The sequence below is a fragment of the Vanderwaltozyma polyspora genome, genomic scaffold, assembly GCF_000150035.1.
Source record: "Vanderwaltozyma polyspora DSM 70294 KpolScaffold1040 genomic scaffold, whole genome shotgun sequence".
Lineage (NCBI taxonomy): Eukaryota > Fungi > Ascomycota > Saccharomycetes > Saccharomycetales > Saccharomycetaceae > Vanderwaltozyma > Vanderwaltozyma polyspora.
In genome coordinates this window covers 1-25,906 of record NW_001834628.1, presented here as the reverse complement: position 1 = coordinate 25,906, position 25,906 = coordinate 1, and the positions used below count along the sequence as shown (strand labels likewise).

Here is a 25,906-nt window from a genome sequence, read left to right as displayed (position 1 = left end):
AAAACTATAACAAATCTGAGATATATTTTCCTTTCTTGTATTTTTCTATATTTTATTTTATTCTACTTTATTTTATTTTAATTTGTTTGATGAGTGGGGGGGACGGGGTGAAGGAATTTATTCTGTGTCAGATTACATGGTTAGAAATTGGTTGAATTCGGCTTCAATTGCAGCGACAGCTTCTTCGATACCAATGTGCTTGTCACCCATACCTTGGAAAACATTACCTTTACCACCAGCTTTACCACCAATAGAAGCAGATACTTTCTTAGCTAAAGCTGCACCATCAACACCTTTACTGATGGCGACATCGGAAATGAAACAACCATGGGCAACTCTGCCTTCTGGGTCATTACCTGTTAACAAATAGATAGTCTTATCCTTGTTTTTGGTTTTAATATGGGCAATGGCTTCGGTGATAGCCTTGGCATTTGGTGGGATGTCGATATGTTTGACTAAAAATAGCGATTCGGTATTTTCGGTGAAATGTTCTTTGACTTCATCCAAGACTTGTTTGGTTTCTAATTTAGCTCTAGATTTAACTTCATCTTTGACTGACTTTTCAATTTTAGTGAACTTTTCTTTCAATTCATTCTTCTTAATGACAGAAATGGATAGTTGACCTAATTGGACACCTAATTCTTTTAATTTCTTTTCCTTTAATGGGGAGAAAGGTAATTTTTCGGTGCTTTCTAATTCAGATTCGTATTCGTTAGCGATTCTTTGAGCTTCAAAAGCATCAGTACCGGAAACAGCAACGATTCTTCTGATACCCTTTGCAATACCGCTTTCTTCCAAAATGATGAAATATTTGATATCACCAGTTTTGGAAACATGGGTACCACCACAGAATTCAATAGAGTATTTGTTCCATTCTTCATTGGATGGGTTAGCTAAGATTTCATCAATTGGTTTACCAACGGAAACAACACGAACTGGATCTGGATAAGTTTCACCAAAGACAGCACGAACAGAAGATATGGTCTTAGCCAAATCTAATGGAACTTCCTTATAGTATACGGCCATGTTATCTTTAATTTGTTGGTTACAGACTTCTTCGACATTACGTAATTCATCCAAGGATAAAGCCTTCTTGTGGGAGAAATCGAATCTTAACTTTTCTGGGGCAACTAAGGAACCCTTTTGGTCAACGTCATTACCTAAAGTTTCTTTTAAAGCATAGTTTAAGATGTGAGTACCAGTGTGGTTGTTCTTGATTGGGTGACGACGTAACTCATCGTAAGCGGCGATGATCTTGTCACCAACGGATAATTTACCTTCGACCAAAGAACCAGTGTGGAAAACATAACCGTTATATAATTGGACATTTTCGACGTTAAATTCAGCAACATCATCGATAATTATCTTACCAGTATCATATTCTTGACCACCTTGTTCAGCATAGAAACAGGTATTGTCCAATATAATACCGTATTTTTTACCTGGTTCAGTAATTTCATCAACAAATTGTTCACCATCATATAATTTCAAAATTGTACCATCGACATTGTCAAAACCGTATTTAGAAGAATCATCGGATTTAGCGATTTTCTCTTCGTTCAATTGAGATAATTCGTGGACATTCAATTTTAATAAGTCAGAATTGTCCTTCTTACCACCTCTCTTTGAAGCTTCGTAGGATTCTTGCTTAGCTTTTTCAAAACCTGGGCCATCGATTTTCAAACCTTGTTCTTCAGCCATTAATTCGGTCAAATCAACTGGGAAACCATAAGTATCATATAATCTCCAAACTTGTTTACCGTCTAAGGTCTTGGATTCGGTTTGGGATGCAGCAGCGGCATACTTTTCAAATAGCTTTTCACCACGATCTAAGGTCTTAGAGAAAGATGCTTCTTCTTCATCCAAAATTTCAGCAACAAAAGAAGGATCCTTGGCGACTTCTGGGAATATATCTTTGACTTGTTCAATCAAAGTTGGCATCAAACGAGAGAAGAAGTTACCAATTGGGTAATTCATATATTTACGAGCGTAACGAGCACCTCTTCTCAAGATACGTCTTAAAACGTAACCTCTACCTTCATTGTTTGGAACACCACCGTCAGCTAAAGCGAAAGTTAAAGTACGGACGTGGTCGGCTAAAACTCTATAGGCAGTATCAATACCATCAACATCTTCAGCACCGAATTTACCAGTATATGGTCTAACGTTTGCGATTTCTTGAATGGCTTTAAATAATGGTTGAAAGACATCAGTATCGTAGTTGGATCTAACATCTTGTAAAACAGAGACCAATCTTTCAAAACCCATACCAGTATCGATATGTTTAGCTGGTAATGATTTCAAACTACGATCTTGTTCTCTGTTATATTGCATGAAGACCAAATTCCATACTTCTAAAACATCTGGATCATCTTGGTTAACTAAATGAGCAGCATTTCTACCACCAATTCTATCATAATGAATTTCAGAACATGGACCACATGGACCTTGTTCACCCATTTCCCAGAAATTATCCTTAGCATTACCTGGCAAGATATGGTCATCTGGGACACCTACAGATCTCCACAATTCACGAGCTTCATGATCTGGTTCTAAACCTTGTTTTTCATCACCTTCAAAATAAGTGACATATAAACGATCGGCTGGAATGGAATAAACTTGAGTTAACAATTCCCAAGAATATTCAACAGCTTCCTTCTTGAAATAATCACCAAATGACCAATTACCCAACATTTCAAAAAATGTATGATGGTAAGAATCTCTACCAACATCCTCTAAATCGTTATGCTTACCACCGGCTCTGATACATTTCTGAGAGTTGTAAGCACGTTTTAAAGTGTAGAATTCAGAAGATGGATCAACAGTACCTAGGAAAATTGGTTTGTACTGGTTCATACCAGCATTAGCAAATAATAAAGTTGGGTCATCGAATGGAACAACAGGAGAAGAACGAACAAACTTATGCTCCTTGGACTTGAAATAATCCAAAAATGTATTACGAACAACAGCAGCTGTCCATCTATCTGTATCACCAATAGTCATCTCTCAACGGAATTTTTTTTTTTTCTAATAGAATATATATCTACAACTATCGAATATACCACTAAAATAAATAATATTTCCTCTGTCAAAGATAATATTTCCTCCGTGGGCTATTCCAAAAGATACTTGATTAAAACAAACAATATTTAAATATTAATTCCAACTTGAAATAGATTCATAAACTACAATAACCAAATCTTTTTTATAAAGAATAACTGTTTCCTATTGTTCGAAACTCAATTAGAGATGACCCATCTAGTTTTACATCTTTTCTTGTTCGAACTGTCAAATTTCAGTTTCGAAAAAATATCCAACTTTTTTATGCTGTGATTTCAGAGAAACTGCGTACAACTAATTGGGAAAATTTTTCTGTCCGGCACACTTGACTATGCAACAAAGGTAATACCATGGTTGTTTCGGACACGGCTCTAGGTATCAGATTACAGAAAATATCCAAACCTTTAAAAGAATTTAAAGGTTTGGATATTTAAGAACTGTTAAAGCTGCATTCAATTGATGAATTGTCTATGATCTTGTGGCTAGAATGTCTGAGAGATTAATTTATAAGTGATATAGGCCGAGGTTGTGTTTTCTTTGTTTCTCTTTGTGGTTTTGGGGATAATGGTAGTGAAGAAATGGAGTTTGAATTGGGTTTCTACTATTGTTTTAACATTTTTAGCATTAGTTGCCCACAGTAATGGCTTAGGAGATAGGAATGGTTTTGGTGTGCCTGAGGTAGCCAGGGTATGGACTGTATTGACTCGTATATTATCTTTAGAGGATGACCTTTCGGTGCTTCAAGGATTATTTCCAGTAGTTTTCCAATTGGATGACTCTTTGATTTTAGAAGATATGGAACAATTGCCTGAAACTGTTTCGGAACTTTTGGTCAAAGAGTTTCAGAAACCAAATGAGGCTGCTCTATTGATAGAGTATTGTTATCTATATCCTATGGGATTTCCTTCTGAACTTACAGATGGAGAAGAAACAAACTCTAATTACTTCATTTTAAATGATAAGCATTATTATGAACCTGACGATGTTTTTTATCTGAAATCTGGAGATTTGAAGAAACAATCCTTAAAACAAGACGCAGATATACTATTGGTCAATGATGTGGTTATTGGTGAGAACAGTAAAGCTCCAATTGTGCTTCTATATGGGTGCCCTGTAGGAGACGGAGTTTTTGATAGCTTTAATAGAAATCTTTTTGCAGAAGCTAAGGCAGAGAAATTGAGATATATATGGAGGTCTACTTGTTCTTTAGATTATCAAGATGATCCCATTGAATTAAGTGTGAGTTTGACAAAGCGTAAAAATTCAGGGCTAACAAAATGGAATTATGATTTCCCAGGAGATCTGCCAGCAGAATTTAGAAAAAGAAAATATACTATGCAATTACCTACAACCGAGGAACTTAAAGATATGGATTTAAAAGTAGCATCTCTGATAGGAAGCTTCTACGAGAAAACTAAGAATTTTTCAAAAACTCTTGATTATGCTAAGAGTATTGTTAATAATTATTTGTTGTTAGTTCCACAGCTTTTGAAAGCCAAAGTCAATGAAAGAATTATTGAAACCCAAAAACTACTATCGAAGAAAGGTATCGATTATAATATGTTGGGTTTATATATAAACGGGAATAATTTACGTTTCTCAATGCTCAATGAATACACGCTGTTGAATGCGATTAAAATGGAATTACAAGATGTTAATCGGTTTGAAAAGCTATTATCGAATATTGGTGCTAAAAACACATTACCTTTGGCTAAAAAATTGTTGAGTCGCTTTTCTCAATTTTCATTAAATAATCTCAAAGAATTACAACCTTTTAAGCTTGATCTTCACAGAATTCCTGCATTTGAAGGTAGTGTAATTTATTTTAACGATATAGAAAAGGATACACAGTATAATGAATTATCTACTGATGTTGAAGCTTTCTTTGAAAAATCCAAATATGGTGAAATCCCTGAGTTTCGACAAAATTGGAATGAGATTATATTTGTAATTGATTTTAACACATTACATGACTCTGAAACTCAAGAGGCATTATCTGGTTTAATACGGGCTTTGAATATTATATCCCAAGGTTATCCTCAACGAATAGGTCTACTGCCATTGCATACCGGAAATGATAAAAATATTATTAGATCAATTTACGAATTGAAAGAATCTGGTATAAAGCATTTGATAGAATTTTTGAATGCTTTATTAAAAAATGAAAATGACGAAATAAATGATAAAGATTTGTTGTTTAGTGATTATGAAGATGTCCCTTCAATCGACAAATTTTTAGAAGATATGGAAATATATGAGAACTCGGTGATAATAAATGGTGAAATTTATCCTTTCAAAAGTAATACTTGGAATTATTTAATTGCAAAGATTATCAAAAAGGATGTTACTTTATTAAAGCGTGAATTGTCCAGACAAAAAGGTCAAAAAGATGTTAAAGTAAGAGGTCTCTTGCATTTGAAGTCGGGTGTTAATAGAAATAGCAGGTATCTTCCTGATTATTTTGCTGATTCTGTCTATACATATATGAATAATGGTATATTAGAAAATATTAGAGAGAACTTGATTGAATATATTCCAAACAAAGAATTCAACGTTTTACACACAATAACATTGGCTGATGATTTTAACCAACTTGAAGCACTAAACAGATTGGAAAGTTTAATCAATATATCTTATGGTGGTATCAAAATAAGGTTAATTAACTTGTTTGATGATAAATCTGGGAACTGGGGGAAGTTAAAAGATGCATTTTTAAAGTCGAAAGATTTAATAAGTGTAGTTGAATCATTACAAAGAAAGAAACCGTTGAAGAAAGGATCTGAAAAATCAGTGGGAATTGATATTTTGCATAAATGGTTACCAGATGTTCCTCTTAAATACATTGATGATAGAAACTTTATGATTTTCAACGGTAAAGTGATATCATTTGAAGGAGATGAAATTCTTGACACGAAGTTGTTTGAGTCTATTCTTCAACGTGAAGCAAAGAGAACTCTTGACACTATGTATTCATTTGAAGAAATATATCCAGACTTTTTTATAGATGGTGTTGATCCTAATAATGTTGAGGTAGCATCATCTTTATTGACAAAAATGTTTTACCATAGTTCAGACATTTATCATAACGGTATCGAATATAAAACTGAGAGTGAATTGCCAAGAATGGATTTGAATAAGTTCTTAGAGAATGATGATTTTACTATATTTGACAAAACCTCAAAGCCAAAGCCAGTGGATATTTTGTTAATATTAGACCCATTAGAAGAACGTAGTCAAAAAATACTTTCACTAGTTTCTAAGATTGAACAACTGCCATTTATAAACATAAAACTGGTTATTTTACCAACTAAAGATTTATCCTTTTATTCTATTGAAAGAGTTTACCTTCCAAATACTGATATTGATGATCTATTATCAAGTGATTTGAGGAAATATTTTGATATTGAAATTGATTCTAATCCAGAAATGGTTATGAATGAAAATTTTGAAATTACCGATTTAGTATTAGAAGTTCATGCATTTGATGAAACTAGACCTGTATCTGAAGGTACTGTTGATGGTCAAGGTGGGGTATGTCTGGAGTTACTTGACTCCTCGGATAATTTGGTAGGAAAGGCATTTACTATGGAAACATTCGGCTATGGACAATTTAATATTCCAAAACTGGGAAAATGTTTTAAAATTCAAAGTTGTGACCCTAGATTTGAAGTTGTGTCATTTTCAGATGCCGCATATTCTGACTACATATCTGTCAAGTCTTTTTCTATACTTGATTTCAACCCAAAAAAGGTATATGTGAAGTTAAGAAAATTATCCGATGATAAATTTGTAAAGACTATCGAAGACAATAAAATTAACATTTTTTCAACCTTGAACGGCAGTCCTGAGGAAGAGGGAAACTACAAAGAAATGGTTTTATCAATATTAGCAAGTTCTAAAAATGATGGAAAAAGAATCAAATTTTGGATCCTCGATATTCCCCAATTATCCACATCGTTTAGAGAATTTTGTAGCAGGATTACTTTGGAAGAATCGGTTAATAGTGAAATTGAATTTATCAAGTATAATTGGCCAAGTTGGTTAAGACCCCAGAGGTTTATAGATAGAAGACTTGATATTTCCAAATTCATTTTTATCGATGTCTTGTTTCCCCAAGAAGTGGATAAAATAGTATACATGGATCCAACAAGAGAACCAATTGATATATTTGATATACTTGAAGGAAGTTCTAAGTTCTCTTCGCCATTTGTGATGTTTCCAATTTCAGGAAAAGGTTACTGGAGTGAAGGATATTGGTCCAAAATGCTGAAAGAAAAGAAACTAAGATTCCATTCCATTCATCCTGGTTTTGTTATTAATTTGCAAGAATTAAGGAAACTCAGTGGTGGTGATAAATTAAGAATCCATTATCAAAGACTATCAGCGGACGTTAGATCTCTAACAAACATCGGCCAAGATTTAGTTAATGATGTACAAGCAGATGTTTCAATCGCGCCATTAAAAAAATCACTAAAGAAAAGATTAGAAATATCTGAGGAAAAGCTTTCTGCTTTGAGACAATTGATTTCCAATGGCTCTGCTAATTCAAAAGGTTCAGGTGAACCATTACATGATGAATTATGATATGAACCTATTCATTGTATATTCTAGTTTATATAACATAGTTTTAAGAAGGAAATATAAAGCATGGTTTAATGACAAGATGTCTGTTGAGAGTATTGGAAAATATATTTTATGTAAACATGAACTTCACTTTAGTCAGGTTACGTTCAGTCCATCGGCTAAATATTCTTAATGGTATTACTGACACTTTTTACTTGTACCTTAGTGTTCGTATTGTATGATTTTGATCCATGCGAAGTAAAAGCAAAAAAAAATATGTTCATGAAAATGTTGATCATAACTTCTTGATTGATAAAAGTTACATCAACAATTGCCATTAAGAACCATCACAATTGGATCACAAGAAAGTGCGTTATGGACAATTGCTACCAATTTGTCTTATATTTATAAAACACTTGAAAAAGTTCTTGAAAAATAATGAAATTTCATTGAGAGATTGTTTTCAACAACTTTTGTGATTATTGCTATGGCGCCTAACGGATTCTCAAGAAAATATCATCAATGGGCTCTATTTATCATTGATATAGTCTTTAGAAGCTTGCACATCATGGCAATTCATTTCAAGTCAAGTTCTAATTGATTAATTTTTATCTTTTCTGGACAAGAATTTGGATATCACAATTAATACTATGGGCATAAATGAACTTGCCAGTTAGTTTTGATCTACTAATCTAATCCAACGAAAACAAAAGTTTGGTTGGATCCTCGGTAGTCAGTGATAGATCATCAGAAGAAATGGGACCCTTGGGGTGATTAAATTAAAACCAAATGAGGGTTTGTCTACGATAGGCAACTTGGCTATTGTTCAGTCAAGAAACACGGGACAATTTTTAAAATACCCAAATAAGATGATGTCATGTATACTTTTCACAAAGCAAATATGCCTAATTTGCTGGATTTTTGATAAACATTCATAAGTCTGGGTCACAAAGCCTAGCTAATCATATTCCTGCACATGTCTAGTCTATAACTGATATAACCCAATGTAGTTGCATCATGTATTTGATAATTTTTTATGTCAAGTACTCTTCCCCTACCATATCTATAAAAAACTATACATGTTGGTAATACAGATTGTGATTTAATTTGGTTCATAAAAGTATCGGAGCAAAATGCAGAAGCAAAAGTCAATCCAAGACAACAGAAACCTGACCAAACAGACAGATCCACATAGAAACGCGTCATTCTCTCGCAGACCAGGTACTGTGATAAAAACAGTTGCTGTTGTCGTTGTTGGTTTTGATAAACCTGAAGACCGTAGTATGTTGAGAACCCTTTGGTTCACATTCTGTGTACTTTCCGACTATCACCAATTATGGATGAATTCGCACTACTACGGACTATGGGATATATGCTTTGAAATCACAGAGAGAAAGGAAAACAAAACAGAATAACGTTTTTCAGATAAGCAACGAAACTTGATTATGACCCATTTTAATCCTGTTGAGACTTGATTTCTTTTTCCCCTCTCCCATCCCTTCCCATCATAGCGTCTTCCTCCCCCCCCCCCCTTCTCTTCTCCCTCCTCTCCTCCTAGCATCATATATTTATCTGATTATTTTTTTTCCTTTGATATTTCTTCCTTCTGTTTAAGCAACAGCAGCAAGAACCACACGAACCTACCCTCTATCTACCACTGAGCGTGTCTTCTCTTCCAGGTCGCTCTCCAAAAACCCTCCAACCAGACCACTTCTCTGCATTGTATTCCCAATTTATGAGCATTAGTAGATACATTAGAATCACAGCCAATTACTATGATGATTCTTCATCAAAAAGAAAGGAAGGGGGGTATTTCCACTAGCTAGTTGGATTGGATGGATGTACCTATTTTATGATTGATGATTATGTTCTGGGAGAAAGAGCTGCAATGGAATTATCAAAATTCACGTGATTTCATGTTTTTGGTGCAGACAAGATATTTTTAAAAGGGACCGAGGTGCAGTGATTTCTAGTTCCCAGGTGATATTATCCGGTTTTCCCGCAATGTTGCCATTTTTAGTAATGAATTGATATTTGATAAAAGTGATACTATGGGGCTTAGGATCATCCCGACTAAAATGGTTTGTCATACAGTAAATTATTAGTAATAGATTGGAAATTAGTAGAAATTACTGGAACAAAAGGCTAAAAAATTCTGGAATATTTAAGAGGTTTCTTTAATGATTAAGGGATTATTAATTTATGAATCATCCTAAGTTATAAATATAGTTTTGATATTTAAATCGGGAGATTACACTTTCCACTTATTTGGTATTATTGGATTTATTTATTATTTTTTAATTGTTGGTGAGAAACAGTCAATTTTTCATTAATTGATATCGAATTTTGATTTATTGGTTTAGATTTAGCCTGTACTCCAAATTTTATTTCTCAGAGTAAATTGGTTAACTATTAATTATTTTTATTTTTAAAGGAAAGGAAATCAATCGATTATAAGAAGAATATAAATATACAAACAAAGCAAAGAGAGATTCATTGATTATTTAAAGAGCAATATTCATATAAATATGGAATTATTTTCTCCACAACCAGAGCATGCTCAGTTGAATACAGTGGTGACTCCAAAGGAAAATAATCAAATTTTAGAATTATTAAAAAACGTTATTACACAAGATTCTGATTCTTGCTCAAAGAATGCAATGGAAATTCATTCTAACGAGCATAGCATCAATACAATGTTGATGGCTAATAGAGTATTGCCAAATCATCACAACGGACCTTTACTACTTTCGGATGTGCCCTACAATGATACTAATAATACTAAATATGAAGGAGTGAATAGATTGGGTAATCCAAGAATGTTAGAGTCACGTTGTCTTGGGTTGATTAATTCTACTTCAAACATAGATTCAATACTAGATGAGCATCATATCCCTTCGCCCCCATTGTCCCCTCAATTAAGCCCAATTGAATTTTCAAAGACTTCTAAAGAGATTGCACCAGTGAAAAAAATTGGCATTATGGTTAAACCATGTTGGCCTCAAGGTATGACAGTGAAAAGATATAGGTATGGTACACATGGTTTCTTATCTCAATATAGATCATTTAGTGGTATAAAGACAATGGATACATCAGGGAAGACAAGGTATGTTGGAATGCCTGCAAACAGATATACTAAGAGATATAGACCTTATAAGTATAGCTCGGCAGAATACATTGAAAGATTACAACGTGCAAGAAATAGAGGAGTCAACGAAGGTCTTTTCTTTGATAGTGAAAATGATGATTCTCAAATTGACCGCAGTAGAGCTCCTTCAACTCCTGTCCGTAAGGTTAAAAAAGCAACACCTTTGACGTCTCCACCTTTAGCATCAGCTAATATTGTTAATAATACTCCTCAGTACATTCCAAACATGTCATGGGAAAAATTGCCAGACTATTCCCCTCCATTATCCACAATACCTCCAAACAATGTAAAAGTTATGAAGGTAGAATGGAAAGGTTCTCCAATGGATTTATCTCGTGATCCATTGAAGGATAAATTGCATCCTGCTGAACTAGTATTGGCACAGATATTGAGATTACCATGTGACTTGTACTTGGACTCAAAGCGAAGATTATTCTTAGAAAAGGTTTATCGTTATAAGGAGGGTTTACCGTTTAGACGTACTGACGCTCAGAAGGCTTGTCGCATAGACGTTAACAAGGCTTCTAGGTTATATGCAGCATATGAGAAAATTGGCTGGTTAGAAGATTCTAATTTTGACAAATATTTGTAATGGTAATAAATATTTGCAATTAATTAGATCTCATTTTATTTTCATGTTCATCATCATTTTTATTTTAATTTCATTTTACATTTACATTTTAATATAAAGAAATTTTAACAATTTCAAGGTAATTTTATTTTAGACATTTTGGGATTAGGTTTTCTTATTTTTTGGCGGCACATTATTATATATATATATCGGTAAAGGTTCATATTTTTTATTCATAATTATTTAAATATATATTTCATTATTTTTTTTTTAAATGCAATGTCAATTTTTTGTTGTTCTAATTAATTCTAATGCGAGAATTTTTTTATAAATTTATACTAGTTTAATAAATGTTAGTTCATTTAATTTTATATATTCGTTTTATCCTTCAATATATATGTTACAGAATGTGAGAGTTTAATTATTATTTTTTATATATTTGTATATGTTTATGCATTATCAATTTGAATCGCTAGAGTCCTCATCGCTATCACTTGTGTTTTGTTCGTATACTAATTCTTCGCCATCGTTTTCTTTAACTTCAGGTAATTCTAATTCTTTGATACTCTCTTTATTTTCAGTGGAAACTTCTTCATCGAAAACAATTTTCTTGTTTGATACAACAGTTAAATTTTCAACTTGAGAATTCAAGCTATTTTTATCGTATGTATCATTGACTAGCGTACCATCAATTGACACAACTTTACCTTTTGTATAGATATTTCTGACAGTGAATTTTAGTTTACCTTCAATCTTTTCACCATTTTCATCAACCCAATAGCCCATTGAGGAAGAGAAATTTGATTTTTTATCGTCATTTTGGTTTTCTCCAGATTGTGAAGCATTATCAATTTCTTCATTTTGTACAAATGTCCAACCTTCTGGAATAAAATTCTTCTTAATACTTGCATTAAATGCATCATGGATCAATAAACCGATGTGTGAGACAGATTGAATAAAGATCCAACCCTCTAAGAAATCACCGATATTAGGTTGCCAGACGTATAAGTCACAATGACACCAAGTGAAACCAAATGGAGTATCAGGAGTCAGTTTAATCAATTTTTCAGATGAGGACTCTTCATTTAATGGGTCAGAATCTAGTATCTTTAAATTTTCATAACCTAAAACAACACCATTAACAGAATTGTTATATCTCATAACCATTGGATTCAAATGTTGTTTCATTATACCTTGCAATGGATTGCAACTATACATAGGAGCTAAAGAGACATATAATGAAATTGGTATACGTACAATACAATTAGAAACACCATTTTCATCAACAGGGTTCTTAGCGTCCTTCTTATGTCTTTTGACAAACTTGGCAACTTTCAAGTCTGCAAAGGATCTCTTCACAGCAGACATATTGGTTAATTAGTGCTTCAGTAATCTAATGGTTCCTCTGAAAGTTGATGAATACTATATTTAAACCTCTATTCAATACCATTAAGTATCATATTCATCTCTTATACAGTTCGAGATGACCTTGTTCTTGATGAAAAATTTTTAGACCATGCGATGAGCTCACATTATACGAATGGATCAAAAAATGCAGATAAGAGAGATTCGATATAAAGAGAGACTCAAATTATAAATAAGACAAGTCAATCAACAAGATGAAAACATGTCAAGACAAAGATTTATAGGTTCAATCCAATATATCAATTTCAAAAATTTAAAAATATTTATGATTCAGAAGGTTTCCGGTTCATTTGAAAGTGTTTTTAACCAGCAGAAATGTGTCATTTCAAAGACTGCAAGAGATCATACTGTGACATCTTCTTCATTGATCTTCTTTCGTTTAAGGACTAAACCAGTTACAATTTATATTAGACGTAACACTGGGAAGGTAGCAATTGGTTGAATATGAACAGTTTCAATTGAATAGCTTGTTGTTTGTTTATTTTTATCCTGGGAAATTGGTGCAAGGAAAGAAAAAGGAAGGAAATTTAACCGCCAATAGCATATATATGCGTTATTTCAAATGTTAAAATTACGGACATATTATATTATGTCTACATTTTAATTGCTTGTTTTCTATGACTATGTGTTTTGTAGAGAGAAAGAAGAAGTTTTTAGGATAAGTTTCTTTGATTTCATCGTAGGTTTATGGCACTTGTCATCTCTCAAAATTCATTACAATTAATGAAACACTTTTCCCAACTAGTTATTAAAGTCTAATAAAAGGCCATATTATCATTCTAAATTTAAAGAAGTCACTAATGGCCTGAATATTATAATTTTCCAAGTTACTTAGTCTCTTTTTTTGATTGTGTCAGAAGTATTGTAAGAAGACTCGATTCCAATTGTTAGGAACCTGATTCAAGAAAAGATTACAATGTTCCAAGATTAGTTAACTCTATTCAGATACAATACCGATTGTGAAATATGGCTATTTGATGATGTTTCTGTTTGATCCATACCCATTTGTTAAGTGTTTCAGGTCTTTTATACTCCTTATTGGTGTTAAGACTGGTGGTCGTTATCGATCGATATATAACAAGATTAGTTCGTTAACTGTGATGTTGGGTTCGCATGATTTATAAAAAAGAAACGATTGAAAATTTTTTTTTATTCCCATTGAATAATGCTCGTATTGTATAGAATTCAATGTACAATAGTGACAATAAAGTATCAAATGTTTTCCTCATCTCATCGATTTTTTTTTCCTACAATTACTAAAAACTTTTCTGAGTGCATTTACTGTTAATTTACTATATTAAAAAAACTTTTTGAACTTTAATTGATCATATTCATTGAGACTTTTTTTATGATTTGGGAATTGGATTTAATCTTGGTTCTCGAAATCCCCATCACAACTATTAAAGGCATCTATTGATTTCCATATTTCCCGTTAGACAGTGGTCATTTTCAAGTTAAGTTGTTTTAAATAATTAACTAACTAAGTTCCCATAACTAGAGAGAAAAACTTTTCAAGAACTGTCAAATATGGATATTTCTAAGCCAGTTGGTTCTGAAATCACATCTATTGATTTCAGTATCTTGACAGCTCAAGAAATTCGTAATTTGTCTGCCAAACAAATTACTAATCCTACCGTATTGGATAACTTAGGTCATCCGATTTCTGGTGGTTTATATGATTTAGCCTTAGGTGCTTTCTTGAGAAACTTATGTTCAACATGTGGTTTAGACGAAAAATTTTGTCCTGGTCATCAAGGTCATATTGAATTGCCAGTCCCATGTTACAACCCATTGTTCTTCAATCAATTGTACATCTATTTGAGAAGCTCATGTCTTTTCTGCCATCACTTTAGATTAAGATCTATTGAAGTTCATCGTTATACATGTAAATTGAAGTTACTACAATACGGGTTAATCGATGAATCATACCAATTGGATTCCATTAGCGTTGGTGATATGTCATCCATTATAGATGATGATGATGATGAAGCTGCTGAAGATAACGATATGGATGAAAAGAAGTCTTCAAAATCTATTTCTGATTCAATGATAAGAGAAATTAAAAATAAGCGTAAGGAATTCGTTGACATGGCCATTGCTAAAGCTTTGTCCGAAGGCAAAACAACAATTAAAGGTACCTTCACTGCTATCGTCAATGATGAAAGAAAGAAGTTGGTCCATGACTTTTACAAGAAGTTGTTATCTAGACCAAAGTGTGACAACTGTGGTATGTACTCTCCAAAATTCAGAAAGGATGGTTTTACCAAGATCTTTGAAACTGCTTTAAATGATAAGCAATTGACCAACAATAGAGTTAAGGGTTTCATTCGTCATGATATGCTTAAAAAACAAGAACAAGCTAAGAAATTAACTGGTTCTGATGAAACCACTGAAGAAGAACAATTCGATGTTGGAAGAAACCCATCAGCTAGACCAAAAACAGGCTCTACCTATATTTTGTCAACTGAGGTCAGAAACATTTTGAGAGCTGTATTTAAAACAGAACAAGAAGTTTTACAATGTGTATTCCATGCTAGACCAAACTTATCAAGAAAGTTGGTAAAAGCCGATACTTTTTTTATGGAAGTTGTCTTAGTTCCACCAACAAGATTCCGTTTGCCATCTAAATTAGGTGACGAAGTTCATGAAAATACTCAAAATCAATTGTTGTCTAAAATTTTAACTACCTCCTTATTAATTAGAGACTTGAATGATGAAATGTCAAAATTACAAAAAGATAAGGTTTCATTACAAGATAGAAGAGTCATTTTTAGTAGATTAATGAATGCTTTCGTCACCATCCAAAACGACGTAAATGCATTTATTGATTCTACAAAGGCTCAAGGTAACACCGGTGGTAAGGTTCCAATTCCAGGTGTAAAGCAAGCCTTAGAAAAGAAAGAAGGTTTGTTCAGAAAACATATGATGGGTAAGCGTGTTAACTATGCAGCTCGTTCGGTTATTTCTCCTGATCCAAATATTGAAACTAACGAAATTGGTGTCCCTCCAGTTTTTGCAACTAAATTGACCTATCCAGAACCTGTTACCTCTTATAACATTGCTGAATTGCGTCAAGCTGTTATCAATGGTCCTGATAAATGGCCAGGTGCTTCTCAAATCCAAAATGAAGATGGTTCTTTGGTTTCTTTAATTGGTATGACTTTGGAACAACGTAAAGCTTTGGCAAACCAATTGATGACACCATCATCAAACATTGCTACACACACTCTAAACAAAAAGGTTTACCGTCATATCAAAAACAGAGATATTGTCATTATGAATCGTCAACCTACTTTACATAAGGCTTCTATGATGGGTCATAAAGTTAGAGTTTTGCCAGGTGAAAAAACTTTACGTTTACATTATGCTAACACTGGTGCTTATAACGCGGATTTCGATGGTGATGAAATGAATATGCATTTCCCTCAAAATGAAAACGCAAGAGCAGAAGCATTCAATTTAGCAAACACCGATTCTCAATACTTGACACCAACATCAGGTTCTCCAGTCAGAGGTTTGATTCAAGATCATATTTCAGCTGGTGTTTGGTTAACCAGTAAAGATAGCTTCTTCACTAGAGAACAATATCAACAGTATATTTACGGTTGTATTCGTCCAGAACATGGTCATACCACAAGATCTAAGATTGTTACTGTTCCACCAGCAGTATTTAAACCAGTGCCTTTATGGACTGGTAAACAAATCATTACTACTGTTTTATTGAACGTAACTCCATCAGATATGCCTGGTATCAATTTGAATTCTTCTAACAAGATTAAGAATGAATATTGGGGTAATGGTTCCACTGAAAATGATGTCATTTTCAAAAATGGTGAACTATTATGTGGTATCCTAGATAAGAGTCAATATGGTGCTTCTAAGTACGGTATTGTTCACTCTTTACATGAAGTTTATGGTCCAGATGTTGCTGCTAAGGTTTTGTCTGTCTTGGGTAGATTATTTACTAACTATATCACTGCTACAGCATTCACTTGTGGTATGGATGATCTACGTTTGACTGATGAAGGTAATAAGTGGAGAAAGGATATTTTGAAGACCTCTGTTGATACAGGTCGTCAAGCTGCATGTGAAGTTACCAATTTGGAAAAGGAAACAGCTTCTGATGATTCAGAGTTATTGAAACGTTTAGAAGAAATTTTACGTGATGACAACAAATCTGGTATTCTTGATGCTGTTACTTCTTCAAAGGTTAATAGTATTACTTCTAAGGTCGTTTCAAAGTGTGTTCCAGATGGTACCATGAAGAAATTTCCTTACAACTCAATGCAAGCAATGGCCTTATCTGGTGCTAAAGGTTCTAATGTCAATGTCTCCCAAATTATGTGTTTGTTAGGTCAACAAGCATTGGAAGGTAGAAGAGTACCAACAATGGTCAGTGGTAAGACATTACCATCTTTCAAACCTTTTGAAACAGATGCTATGGCTGGTGGTTACATTAAAGGTCGTTTCTATTCCGGTATTAAGCCACAAGAGTACTATTTCCATTGTATGGCTGGTCGTGAAGGTTTGATTGACACTGCCGTTAAAACTTCCAGATCTGGTTACTTGCAACGTTGTTTGACTAAACAATTAGAAGGTGTTCATATATCTTATGACAACAGTGTCAGAGACGGTGATGGTACATTGATTCAATTTTTGTATGGTGGTGATTCTGTTGATGTTACAAAGGAATCTCATTTAACTCAATTTGAATTCTGTCTGGAAAACTATGACTCTTTGTTGAAGAAATATAATCCATCTGCATTGATTGAACACTTAGATGTCGAAACTGCACTAAAATACTCCAAAAAGGCATCTAAAAGTAGAAAGAAGAATAGAAAGGTTCCTCATTATGAACAAAATATTAAATATGACCCTGCTTTAGCTAAGTTCAACCCAGCTAAATACTTAGGTGCTGTTTCTGAAAAATTCCAAGATAAATTGGAATTGTTTTTGGATTCCAATGCTTCCTTATTTGAGTCTGACAAATCTGTAAATGAAAAGAAATTCAGAGCATTAATGCAATTAAAATACATGCGTTCCTTAATTAACCCAGGTGAATCTGTAGGTATTATTGCTTCTCAATCCGTTGGTGAACCTTCTACACAAATGACTTTAAACACTTTCCATTTTGCTGGTCACGGTGCCGCTAATGTGACCTTAGGTATTCCTCGTATGAGAGAAATTATTATGACAGCTTCAGCTGCTATTAAAACTCCTCAAATGACTCTGCCAATTTTGGATGATGTTTCAGATGATCAAGCTGACGTTTTCTCTAAATCTATTTCAAAGGTTTTATTATCTGAGGTTATTGACAAGGTTATTGTAACTGAAACAATCGGTTCTTCAGCAAGTGATTCTAACTCACGTTCTTATGTTGTAAACATGAACTTTTTTGACAAAAATGAATACGATGAGGAGTATGATGTTTCAAAGGAAGAATTGCAAAAGGTCATTTCTGATAAATTCTTACGTGCATTGGAAGTTGCAATTGTCAAGGAAATTAAGAAGCAAAAGAAGACTACTTCTGCAGACATTGGTATTGCAATTCCAAAATCTCAATTAGCATTGGCATCAGTAGAAGGTTCAACAAGATCATCTGAAGATAATGATGAAGAACAATCTCGTAAAAGAACAAAGCAAGCTGTTTCATATGATGATCCAGATGAAGATGAGATTGAAACAATGAGAGAAGCTGAGAAATCATCTGATGAAGGTGAATTAGACTCTGATAAAGAATCTGAATCTGATGATGATGAATCTGAGTCAGATGAAGAAATGACAGATGTTAACGAAAATGTTTCAAGCAACAAAAACTTGAACAAATCACAACGTGATCGTCAATCAGCTATTATTTCAAACCATAAATTTATATCCAAGTATAACTTTGACGACGAAGCCGGTAAGTGGTGTGAGTTTAAGTTAGACTTAGCCGCTGATACAGAGAAATTGTTGATGGTTAACATTGTTGAGGACATTTGTAGAAAGACTGTTATCAGACAAGTTCCATTTATTGATCGTTGTGTTCACCCAGAACCAGAAAATGGTAAACGTGTTTTGGTCACTGAAGGTGTTAATTTCCAAGCTATGTGGGATCAAGAAGCTTTCATTGGCGTTGATGGTATTACCTCTAACGATGTTTCTGCTGTTTTAAAGACATACGGTGTTGAAGCTGCCAGAAACACCATTGTCAATGAAATAAATAATGTTTTCTCTCGTTATGCTATTTCTGTTTCTTTCCGTCATTTGGATTTGATTGCTGATATGATGACTAGACAAGGTACTTATTTGGCTTTCAACAGACAAGGTATGGAAACATCCACCTCTTCATTAATGAAGATGTCATATGAAACTACCTGTCAATTTTTAACTAAGGCTGTTTTGGATAACGAAAATGAAGAATTGAAGAGTCCATCTGCTAGAATTGTTCTAGGTAAATTGAATAATGTTGGTACAGGTGCATTTGATGTTCTCTCTAAAGTACCAAATGCAAACTGAAGCGGTAGTTTAATAGGATAATAACACACACATATATATATAAATAAATTGTACTATAGGTGACATTAGTTTGTAGCGTGGAGAAAAATACAAATCAAATAAATAAATATAGAAATTTTTATTCTCGATAAATATAAATTTATAAATGAGTGCAGTAGATAAACATAAATAGAGAGTTGGAGATAATGGTTGGACTAAATATAGCTAATAGATAGTTATCAGTTATATAGTACAAAAGATGGATTAGTTAATGATACAATGATAATTTTGATAAAGAGGAACGATGAATAACCAATTTAAATAGAGCATTAAAACGAAGTAATGTGGGAGAAAAAAAAATAATAACGATAAATTATATTCTCTAATTCATTCTTTTCCTTTGACCTGATAATTCTTTCAGAATTTCTCACTTATTGGAATTAGCAAGTATTGTTATATTAAGGTGGAATAATTTGAAAATGAATTGAAAATAAAAATTAAACTTGTAAATTTTATTTTGTAATATGTGATATTATGGTGAAATATTAATCGCAACGAGATCTTTTACTATTTCCACCAACTAAGATTTTATGAGTACCTAAAGCTAATACAGGTTCGATAGATTTCATAGTTGATTCATCTCTTTTTCTGTTCTTTGATTGATGATTGTTTTGGAAATCAATTAAGGTTTTCCTTTGATCACCAACTCTACCCCAATTTAATTCATTAGCTCTTACACATTCATAATAGTTTAGTAAACCACTACACCAAATGATTTTTTCATCCTTAATATTTGATAAAGCAGCTCTTAAAGATTTCACATATTGTAAAGCTTCAAAAATTTTGGTGGATGGGTTAGCCTTTAATACCGAAGATACTAACAACGTTACTAAATCTTCATCATTACCATCATTTGAGAATACAAGCACTTTGTTCGTAGGGTCATAAGCCTTAAATAGCGTTATTAAATCATTGAAAGCTTTAAATTTTTCAACGTTGACATCACTAAATACACTTGAGCCATAATAATGAGAAATATCACCATATAACAAATTTGAAATATCTGATTGTTCAGGTAGTGGAGTCAAACATCTATCATCATTAGGATTGCCAGACGAGTGAGAAGACGACGAACGTTTATCATTGACTAAATAAGAGATTAAATTCTGTAATTGGCTTGTATTAAATCTTTGAAAATCTGTAGTGATTGATTCGGAATCAAAGGAATTACAACGTTGACCTGCAACAACCCCAGAATCAAAATTTATCATTATTACCTCATTCATTGAACCGCGCAACATTGCATTTTCATTACAAATTTTAGCTAATCTTTCAGTTGAAACTCCAATACCAATGAAAAATCTAATGTTATTTTCTCGAAGAAATTCAACTTGAGTTAAAGTGTTCAATGGACCAAAAAAAACATTGTTATCTAGACGTTGTGGTCTCAACAATTCCATTGCATCAGCTAAATAAAATTCATTTTGGAAATCCATTTTATATAGTATGATGATATATTTAATAACTAGCGCCGATTACTACTAAATAATACAATTTAATTCAAAGTAATTCTAACGTTAAAAATTAATGGTATTGTTATCGTTATTTACCTTGTTTCTCGTGTCTTTAATTTTGTATTGTTGTTGCTTGTTTTTTATCGCTGAAGCCAATTCCAATCAATACCTTTTCTTCACAATCAGAACAAAACAAAACCAATTCAATCCAATCCAATCCAATCCAATCCAGTTAAGTACTCTAGATCTTCCAATCCCTCCTTGAACAGTAAGCTTATTCTTAATTGTATTGTACCTCATCCATTAGAAATTTAATATATTCGAATCAGGCATATCAGTTCAAGTCTTGCTCTACTATTAAATATATTTAACTATAGTGCTTGCCAAAAAATTAGAAGCTGAGCAGCGATGAGACACGAATTTTTTCGAAATTTGGGAAAAAAGAAATTTAAATTTTTCGAAAAATGAAAAATCATTTTTCCATTTAGCCCGATTAAGTAAAATATCGTCTTGAAATTACCGGAACAGGTTAGGATTCGAACTGATGATGCCGAAATGGGAAATGTTATTGGCTAAGACAGAAAAAACAAATCGAATTTTTGGTTCCAAGCAGAGGAATAAAAAGAAAAGAGTGACGAAATTCGAAAAAAAAATTTTCATTTTTTTGGGACAAATCATGTCCGGACAAATTGGGGTGTCTTGGTTTTGGGGTTTTCGTAATTAATTGGGACAAATTGGGACAAATCTTCAAAGTTGGTCACACAACGTTGTGGAACTGCTCTGATCTTGGGAGCAATTGCTTGCAATTGCTTGAAATTGTAATAATGTGTGTATGTGTATGTCTCTTTATTGGGGTGGAATGATATATATATATATTGCATCTGGTGGTTGAAGAGAACACAATACAACGCTATGAAAAAATATTATCTACAAAACTCTCTCATACAACAATGAAAAAAAAAACTAGTGGTTTATTTGTTTGTATTCTAGATAATGACATAATATATATTAATTTAAATGAAAGCCAATTAACAAATATGGTGTTGTTTCATTGTAAACTAAGCGTACTACTATATATCGGTTTATTTTATTAACATGGAAGGATAAAAAGGTGGATTCGTACTTTTCGTTAGATCTCTCTTTTGCTAACCCTATGAAATTTATTGCTTGCAGGAACAACCCTTGCCAGATCCACAAGATCCACAACATTTGGATCCTGCTGCACATGAACATGCTTGCTTACCTTCGCAACAACATGATTGTTTCTTAGCGCAGGCACAAGTTTCACCACATTTACAAGCAGAAGCTTCAGCTGTACCGCATGAACAACCGTTTTGACATGATGCACAAGTGCATTCTTCGTTGAAATTAACCAATTCTCTAACCATTATGAATATAATCTAATTACTTAACTCTTGCCTTACTACATAAATACACAATGGAAGAAACATGACTTTATATAAAACTTAAGATTAGATATGATGCCTCCTTTTTATATAATAAATCTTGCAACAATTTTCGAGCCGAATTTCATTTTGTAAAACGTTGGATATATACCAATATCAGAATTTAACTAAGAAAAAAAGTATTATGATTAACTGATCATACAGGCGATGCCACTCATCCCAGTCAGGATCACATAAGTTGATGCTGATTTTTATGATAAGTTTGTATCAATTGTTGGTTTCTACCGTGAATTCTCTCAATTCATCTTAAATCATTCGAGTATAAAGCAGCCAATCCTTAATTTTAACCAATGAAGATCAGCATGCGGGTGGATTTAGTAGTATTTCGAATATCATTATAAATTTAATTAAACTATCTTTACTGAAAGCAGGTTTTATTAAGCATTAAAGTTTTTTACCAGATAATGAACCGCTTAAGTTACACAGAGGCTTTGATGTTGAAAGGGAAGGTTGCATTTAACGTTCAATTGTTATTATCTTGTTTTCCTGACTCGTTATTATCTAGTTTTCTTGACTGGTTATTATCTTGCACATATAATATTTGAAAGCGTGGGACACTTCCGATTTCAGCATGATTTCATTTAAAATGGCATTGACAACGTCATTAAAAGCATTATGGACTTCTTAACTGGCTAAATCAAATGTAGAAATTAAAATTAGTTTTTGGTAGGGATAATTGGCTTGTATTTTATAGTTAGGTCGATAGATTTGAAGTTTTATCTAACTGCCATTTATGAAAAGATATATTATTCTCCTACTTGAAAAATTGATGATTATTATTCGTTGTAATTTGTATTCTTCGTTAAAATATTTTGTCTTTTCCTTAGTAATGTTTTTTTTGTTTTTAAAGTTGTTTTGATAGCATAAAAATTTATATTTTCTTCTCCAAACAAAATTTAACTAAGTGAATCATACCCCTACATAACGTTTCCATTAATAAAAACTTTAAATAAATATTAAAAAATTTCATTAGCAGAAGAAATACAAATGAACACCTTTACTAATATATATAATTATATCATTTTCTTGAGTCTCAGGGCTCCAATGCTAACACAAAACTTGGATTCAAGATTCTGTAATTTTTTCACCACTTTTATTTTATTATTTGTTCCCAAAAGGTAAAAATCCAGGACTGTTATAATATTTTACATATTTTCGACGAATACATGTACAGACATTGTGAATAAATTGACTTTGAAGTCAAAATGTATTGATTCCACGTTAGTACAAGATGACAGGAATAAGGAAAGAGGATCTGTCATGATTGTTAAAAGGAATGACGCTAATAGATAACTGACATGACGTATATAAAGGGCATAGTTCCTGAAGTAAAGATATACACTTTTGTTATTAAACAGAAGACCATAGAAATCCTTATATATTTAATACTACTGTATAGTTATTATAATAGTTAATTAACCTCATAGAGCTTATAACTAGTAACCTTAAGTATTTACTTCTACGGCTTGTTTCCCTAGATAAATACTTAATACATTGATATTCAATATTCCGGATCAAACAATACAAAAATTAGAATATAATATGTTAACCAAAAGCAACGTATTTTTTTCAAAACCTAACAGAGTGTGGTTTCGTGGTCTAGTTGGTTATGGCATCTGCTTAACACGCAGAACGTCCCCAGTTCGATCCTGGGCGAAATCATTTTTTGATTTTTTGGTTATTTAACGTTAAATAAAGAAAACTATTCTTCAAAACACCTGACAGCACTATAGTTTTCGCGACTGAACTGAATATCTTTTACTTAATATAAACAACAAAAGTGTTAATTACTGAGCCTGCATTTATTAAAATATTATATACTTTTTATTTTTTACCTTTATTAAAAACCTATATATTTACGAACATTAAAAATTAACCAATTAGGCTAAAGTGACAGTTACTACACCTTCTGTTTTACTTGTAGAATCACAATTGCTAATATATGTAACAGAACGGTAATACTCAATGACACCGATCATTGAATTGCCATTAGCTAACATAGAGGTGGTGAAGACTGAATATGGTGTAGTTTCTACATATGCTGATGGTAAGTCTGCAATAACTGTACCTAAAACCAAAGATGAAGCAAATAATGTAGAAAATTTCATTGTAATTGTATATTAATGTTTGTTTTTTCCTTTCTGTTTATATATATGAGTATATATATATATATTAATTCTATTCTATTTTTGAATACCGCTGTTGTTAATGATTTTTTGATAGTATTAAGTTGAACATAAAATGATTGAAGGTGTTTATAGCCCATAATTGAAGAATTTACTATATGATGAGTTTTTATATGTTCCCATTCTATTGACGAAAATTGTTATTTTATCTTTGGATCTTTTTTAACCTACTGGAAATATATTTGTATATACATTTGAATTGATACATCTTGAAACACTCACCCATCTGATTTACGCATCTTAACCTTAGAAAATATTGAAGGATACCCATGTTTCAAGACTCATTTGTAAATTTCTCAATTAGGAAATATACATAAGAGGAACAATGCGAAAAGAAAAAGAAACGCGTAAAACTTTTGATGCAATTAAAAACATGCTACCGCTATTAAAAAGAGTTCTGGTATATTTCGTATTTTACTGCAGCCAAGATTTGATGAGGGTGGATAGACAAAGTATGAGAAAATTAGAACCCCAATAATTTTGGTGTTGCTATAGTTTTTCCAATATTCTCTCAAAATTTTCATTCTTCTTCGTAGCTCTTCATCTCAAATACGAGAATAACATCTAAAAGAGATCTCGATGCATATAGCTTTATGTGTAACTTCTTTTTATACAATTTCCTGTCTCCAAATGAAACATAAATTCTAATAACACTTACTTAGAAGACCTTATATCTATGTAATTACCTTTTTGGATCACTACATGACCTAGCAACGAGAAATTCACAACAGCAACGACCAAAAAACAAAGTTAAATCGCTACAGATAAATTGTACAGCTTAGGAGATGAAATGTTTTAAAATTGTAAGGAATATTTTAACATTGAGGTGATAATGTCCATCTACATTAAAACCCAAGGCTTTAACGCAATTGAATTTCGTGACATCTCCAAATAGAAATTGTGTACTATTTCCTGTATACTTATCAGTACCATCGTACATATATACCCATTCTTGTATATATATATATATGGATTCAAGTGATTTAAAATCTATAGTTAACGAATCTCTATTTAAAAAAATAAAGTTTTACCATTTAATACAAATTCAACAAAATTCAGGTTTTCTCTAATTTTCAGAGATATTTTGCTAGTTCAATATAATTAACTCCAATTCTTCTTTAGTGTAATAGTAAATTAAAAAGAGGATACTTTTCACCGAACTGCAATAATTTTCCTAACTTATCTTAATATCTCAATATCTATGTCAAAGAGTATGTATGTCAGCATCCAAGATTATTCATATTATGTGCTAAGATTCAAATAAAAGAAACACCTATAAAATCCGTGGTCATCAGAAGTTCAAGGAACAAATTATCCTACAATTAAGCCTAAATACACCATGGAGTACTGACATTACTGTTTCCCACCTTAATTAAAGATAATTGGACTCTCATAATCTATGGTCAAGAGGTCCAACATATTTTGGTATTGTGCAGTGGTATATTAAGTGAGCAAAATCACAATTACACAAAGCTCAAGATTAAATAAATCATTAC

At 32.5% G+C, this 25,906-nt stretch overlaps 8 protein-coding genes and 1 non-coding gene across 9 annotated transcripts; 4 read left to right on the top strand and 5 right to left on the bottom strand.

Annotated features, from left to right (window-relative positions):
- Window positions 1-132: 132 nt before the first annotated feature.
- On the bottom strand, window positions 133-3,003 carry ALA1 (alanine--tRNA ligase; the record flags this gene model as incomplete). The annotated part of the gene is made up of 1 exon (XM_001643602.1): window positions 133-3,003. The coding sequence occupies one exon, from the start codon at window positions 3,001-3,003 to the stop codon at window positions 133-135; it is 2,871 nt and encodes a 956-aa protein (XP_001643652.1).
- A 621-nt stretch (window positions 3,004-3,624) lies between these two features.
- Window positions 3,625-7,644, top strand: KRE5 (Kre5p; the record flags this gene model as incomplete). Its single annotated transcript, XM_001643601.1, has 1 exon — window positions 3,625-7,644. One exon carries the CDS (start codon window positions 3,625-3,627, stop codon window positions 7,642-7,644), a length of 4,020 nt encoding a protein of 1,339 aa, XP_001643651.1.
- A 2,507-nt stretch (window positions 7,645-10,151) lies between these two features.
- On the top strand, window positions 10,152-11,363 carry Kpol_1040p5 (SWIRM domain-containing protein; the record flags this gene model as incomplete). Its single annotated transcript, XM_001643600.1, has 1 exon — window positions 10,152-11,363. The coding sequence occupies one exon, from the start codon at window positions 10,152-10,154 to the stop codon at window positions 11,361-11,363; it is 1,212 nt and encodes a 403-aa protein (XP_001643650.1).
- A 438-nt stretch (window positions 11,364-11,801) lies between these two features.
- Window positions 11,802-12,710, bottom strand: RPA43 (DNA-directed RNA polymerase I subunit RPA43; the record flags this gene model as incomplete). Its single annotated transcript, XM_001643599.1, has 1 exon — window positions 11,802-12,710. The coding sequence occupies one exon, from the start codon at window positions 12,708-12,710 to the stop codon at window positions 11,802-11,804; it is 909 nt and encodes a 302-aa protein (XP_001643649.1).
- A 1,584-nt stretch (window positions 12,711-14,294) lies between these two features.
- RPA190 (DNA-directed RNA polymerase I core subunit RPA190) lies at window positions 14,295-19,265 on the top strand (the record flags this gene model as incomplete). The annotated part of the gene is made up of 1 exon (XM_001643598.1): window positions 14,295-19,265. One exon carries the CDS (start codon window positions 14,295-14,297, stop codon window positions 19,263-19,265), a length of 4,971 nt encoding a protein of 1,656 aa, XP_001643648.1.
- Window positions 19,266-19,789: 524 nt separating this feature from the next.
- On the bottom strand, window positions 19,790-20,740 carry Kpol_1040p2 (uncharacterized protein; the record flags this gene model as incomplete). The annotated part of the gene is made up of 1 exon (XM_001643597.1): window positions 19,790-20,740. One exon carries the CDS (start codon window positions 20,738-20,740, stop codon window positions 19,790-19,792), a length of 951 nt encoding a protein of 316 aa, XP_001643647.1.
- Window positions 20,741-21,918: 1,178 nt separating this feature from the next.
- Window positions 21,919-22,146, bottom strand: Kpol_1040p1a (putative metallothionein; the record flags this gene model as incomplete). The annotated part of the gene is made up of 1 exon (XM_001643596.1): window positions 21,919-22,146. One exon carries the CDS (start codon window positions 22,144-22,146, stop codon window positions 21,919-21,921), a length of 228 nt encoding a protein of 75 aa, XP_001643646.1.
- A 1,666-nt stretch (window positions 22,147-23,812) lies between these two features.
- Kpol_1040trna1 lies at window positions 23,813-23,886 on the top strand. Its single transcript has one exon. It is a non-coding gene; the product is annotated as a tRNA-Val (tRNA).
- Window positions 23,887-24,104: 218 nt separating this feature from the next.
- Window positions 24,105-24,332, bottom strand: AGA2 (Aga2p; the record flags this gene model as incomplete). Its single annotated transcript, XM_001643595.1, has 1 exon — window positions 24,105-24,332. One exon carries the CDS (start codon window positions 24,330-24,332, stop codon window positions 24,105-24,107), a length of 228 nt encoding a protein of 75 aa, XP_001643645.1.
- Between the last annotated feature and the right edge of the window lie 1,574 nt (window positions 24,333-25,906).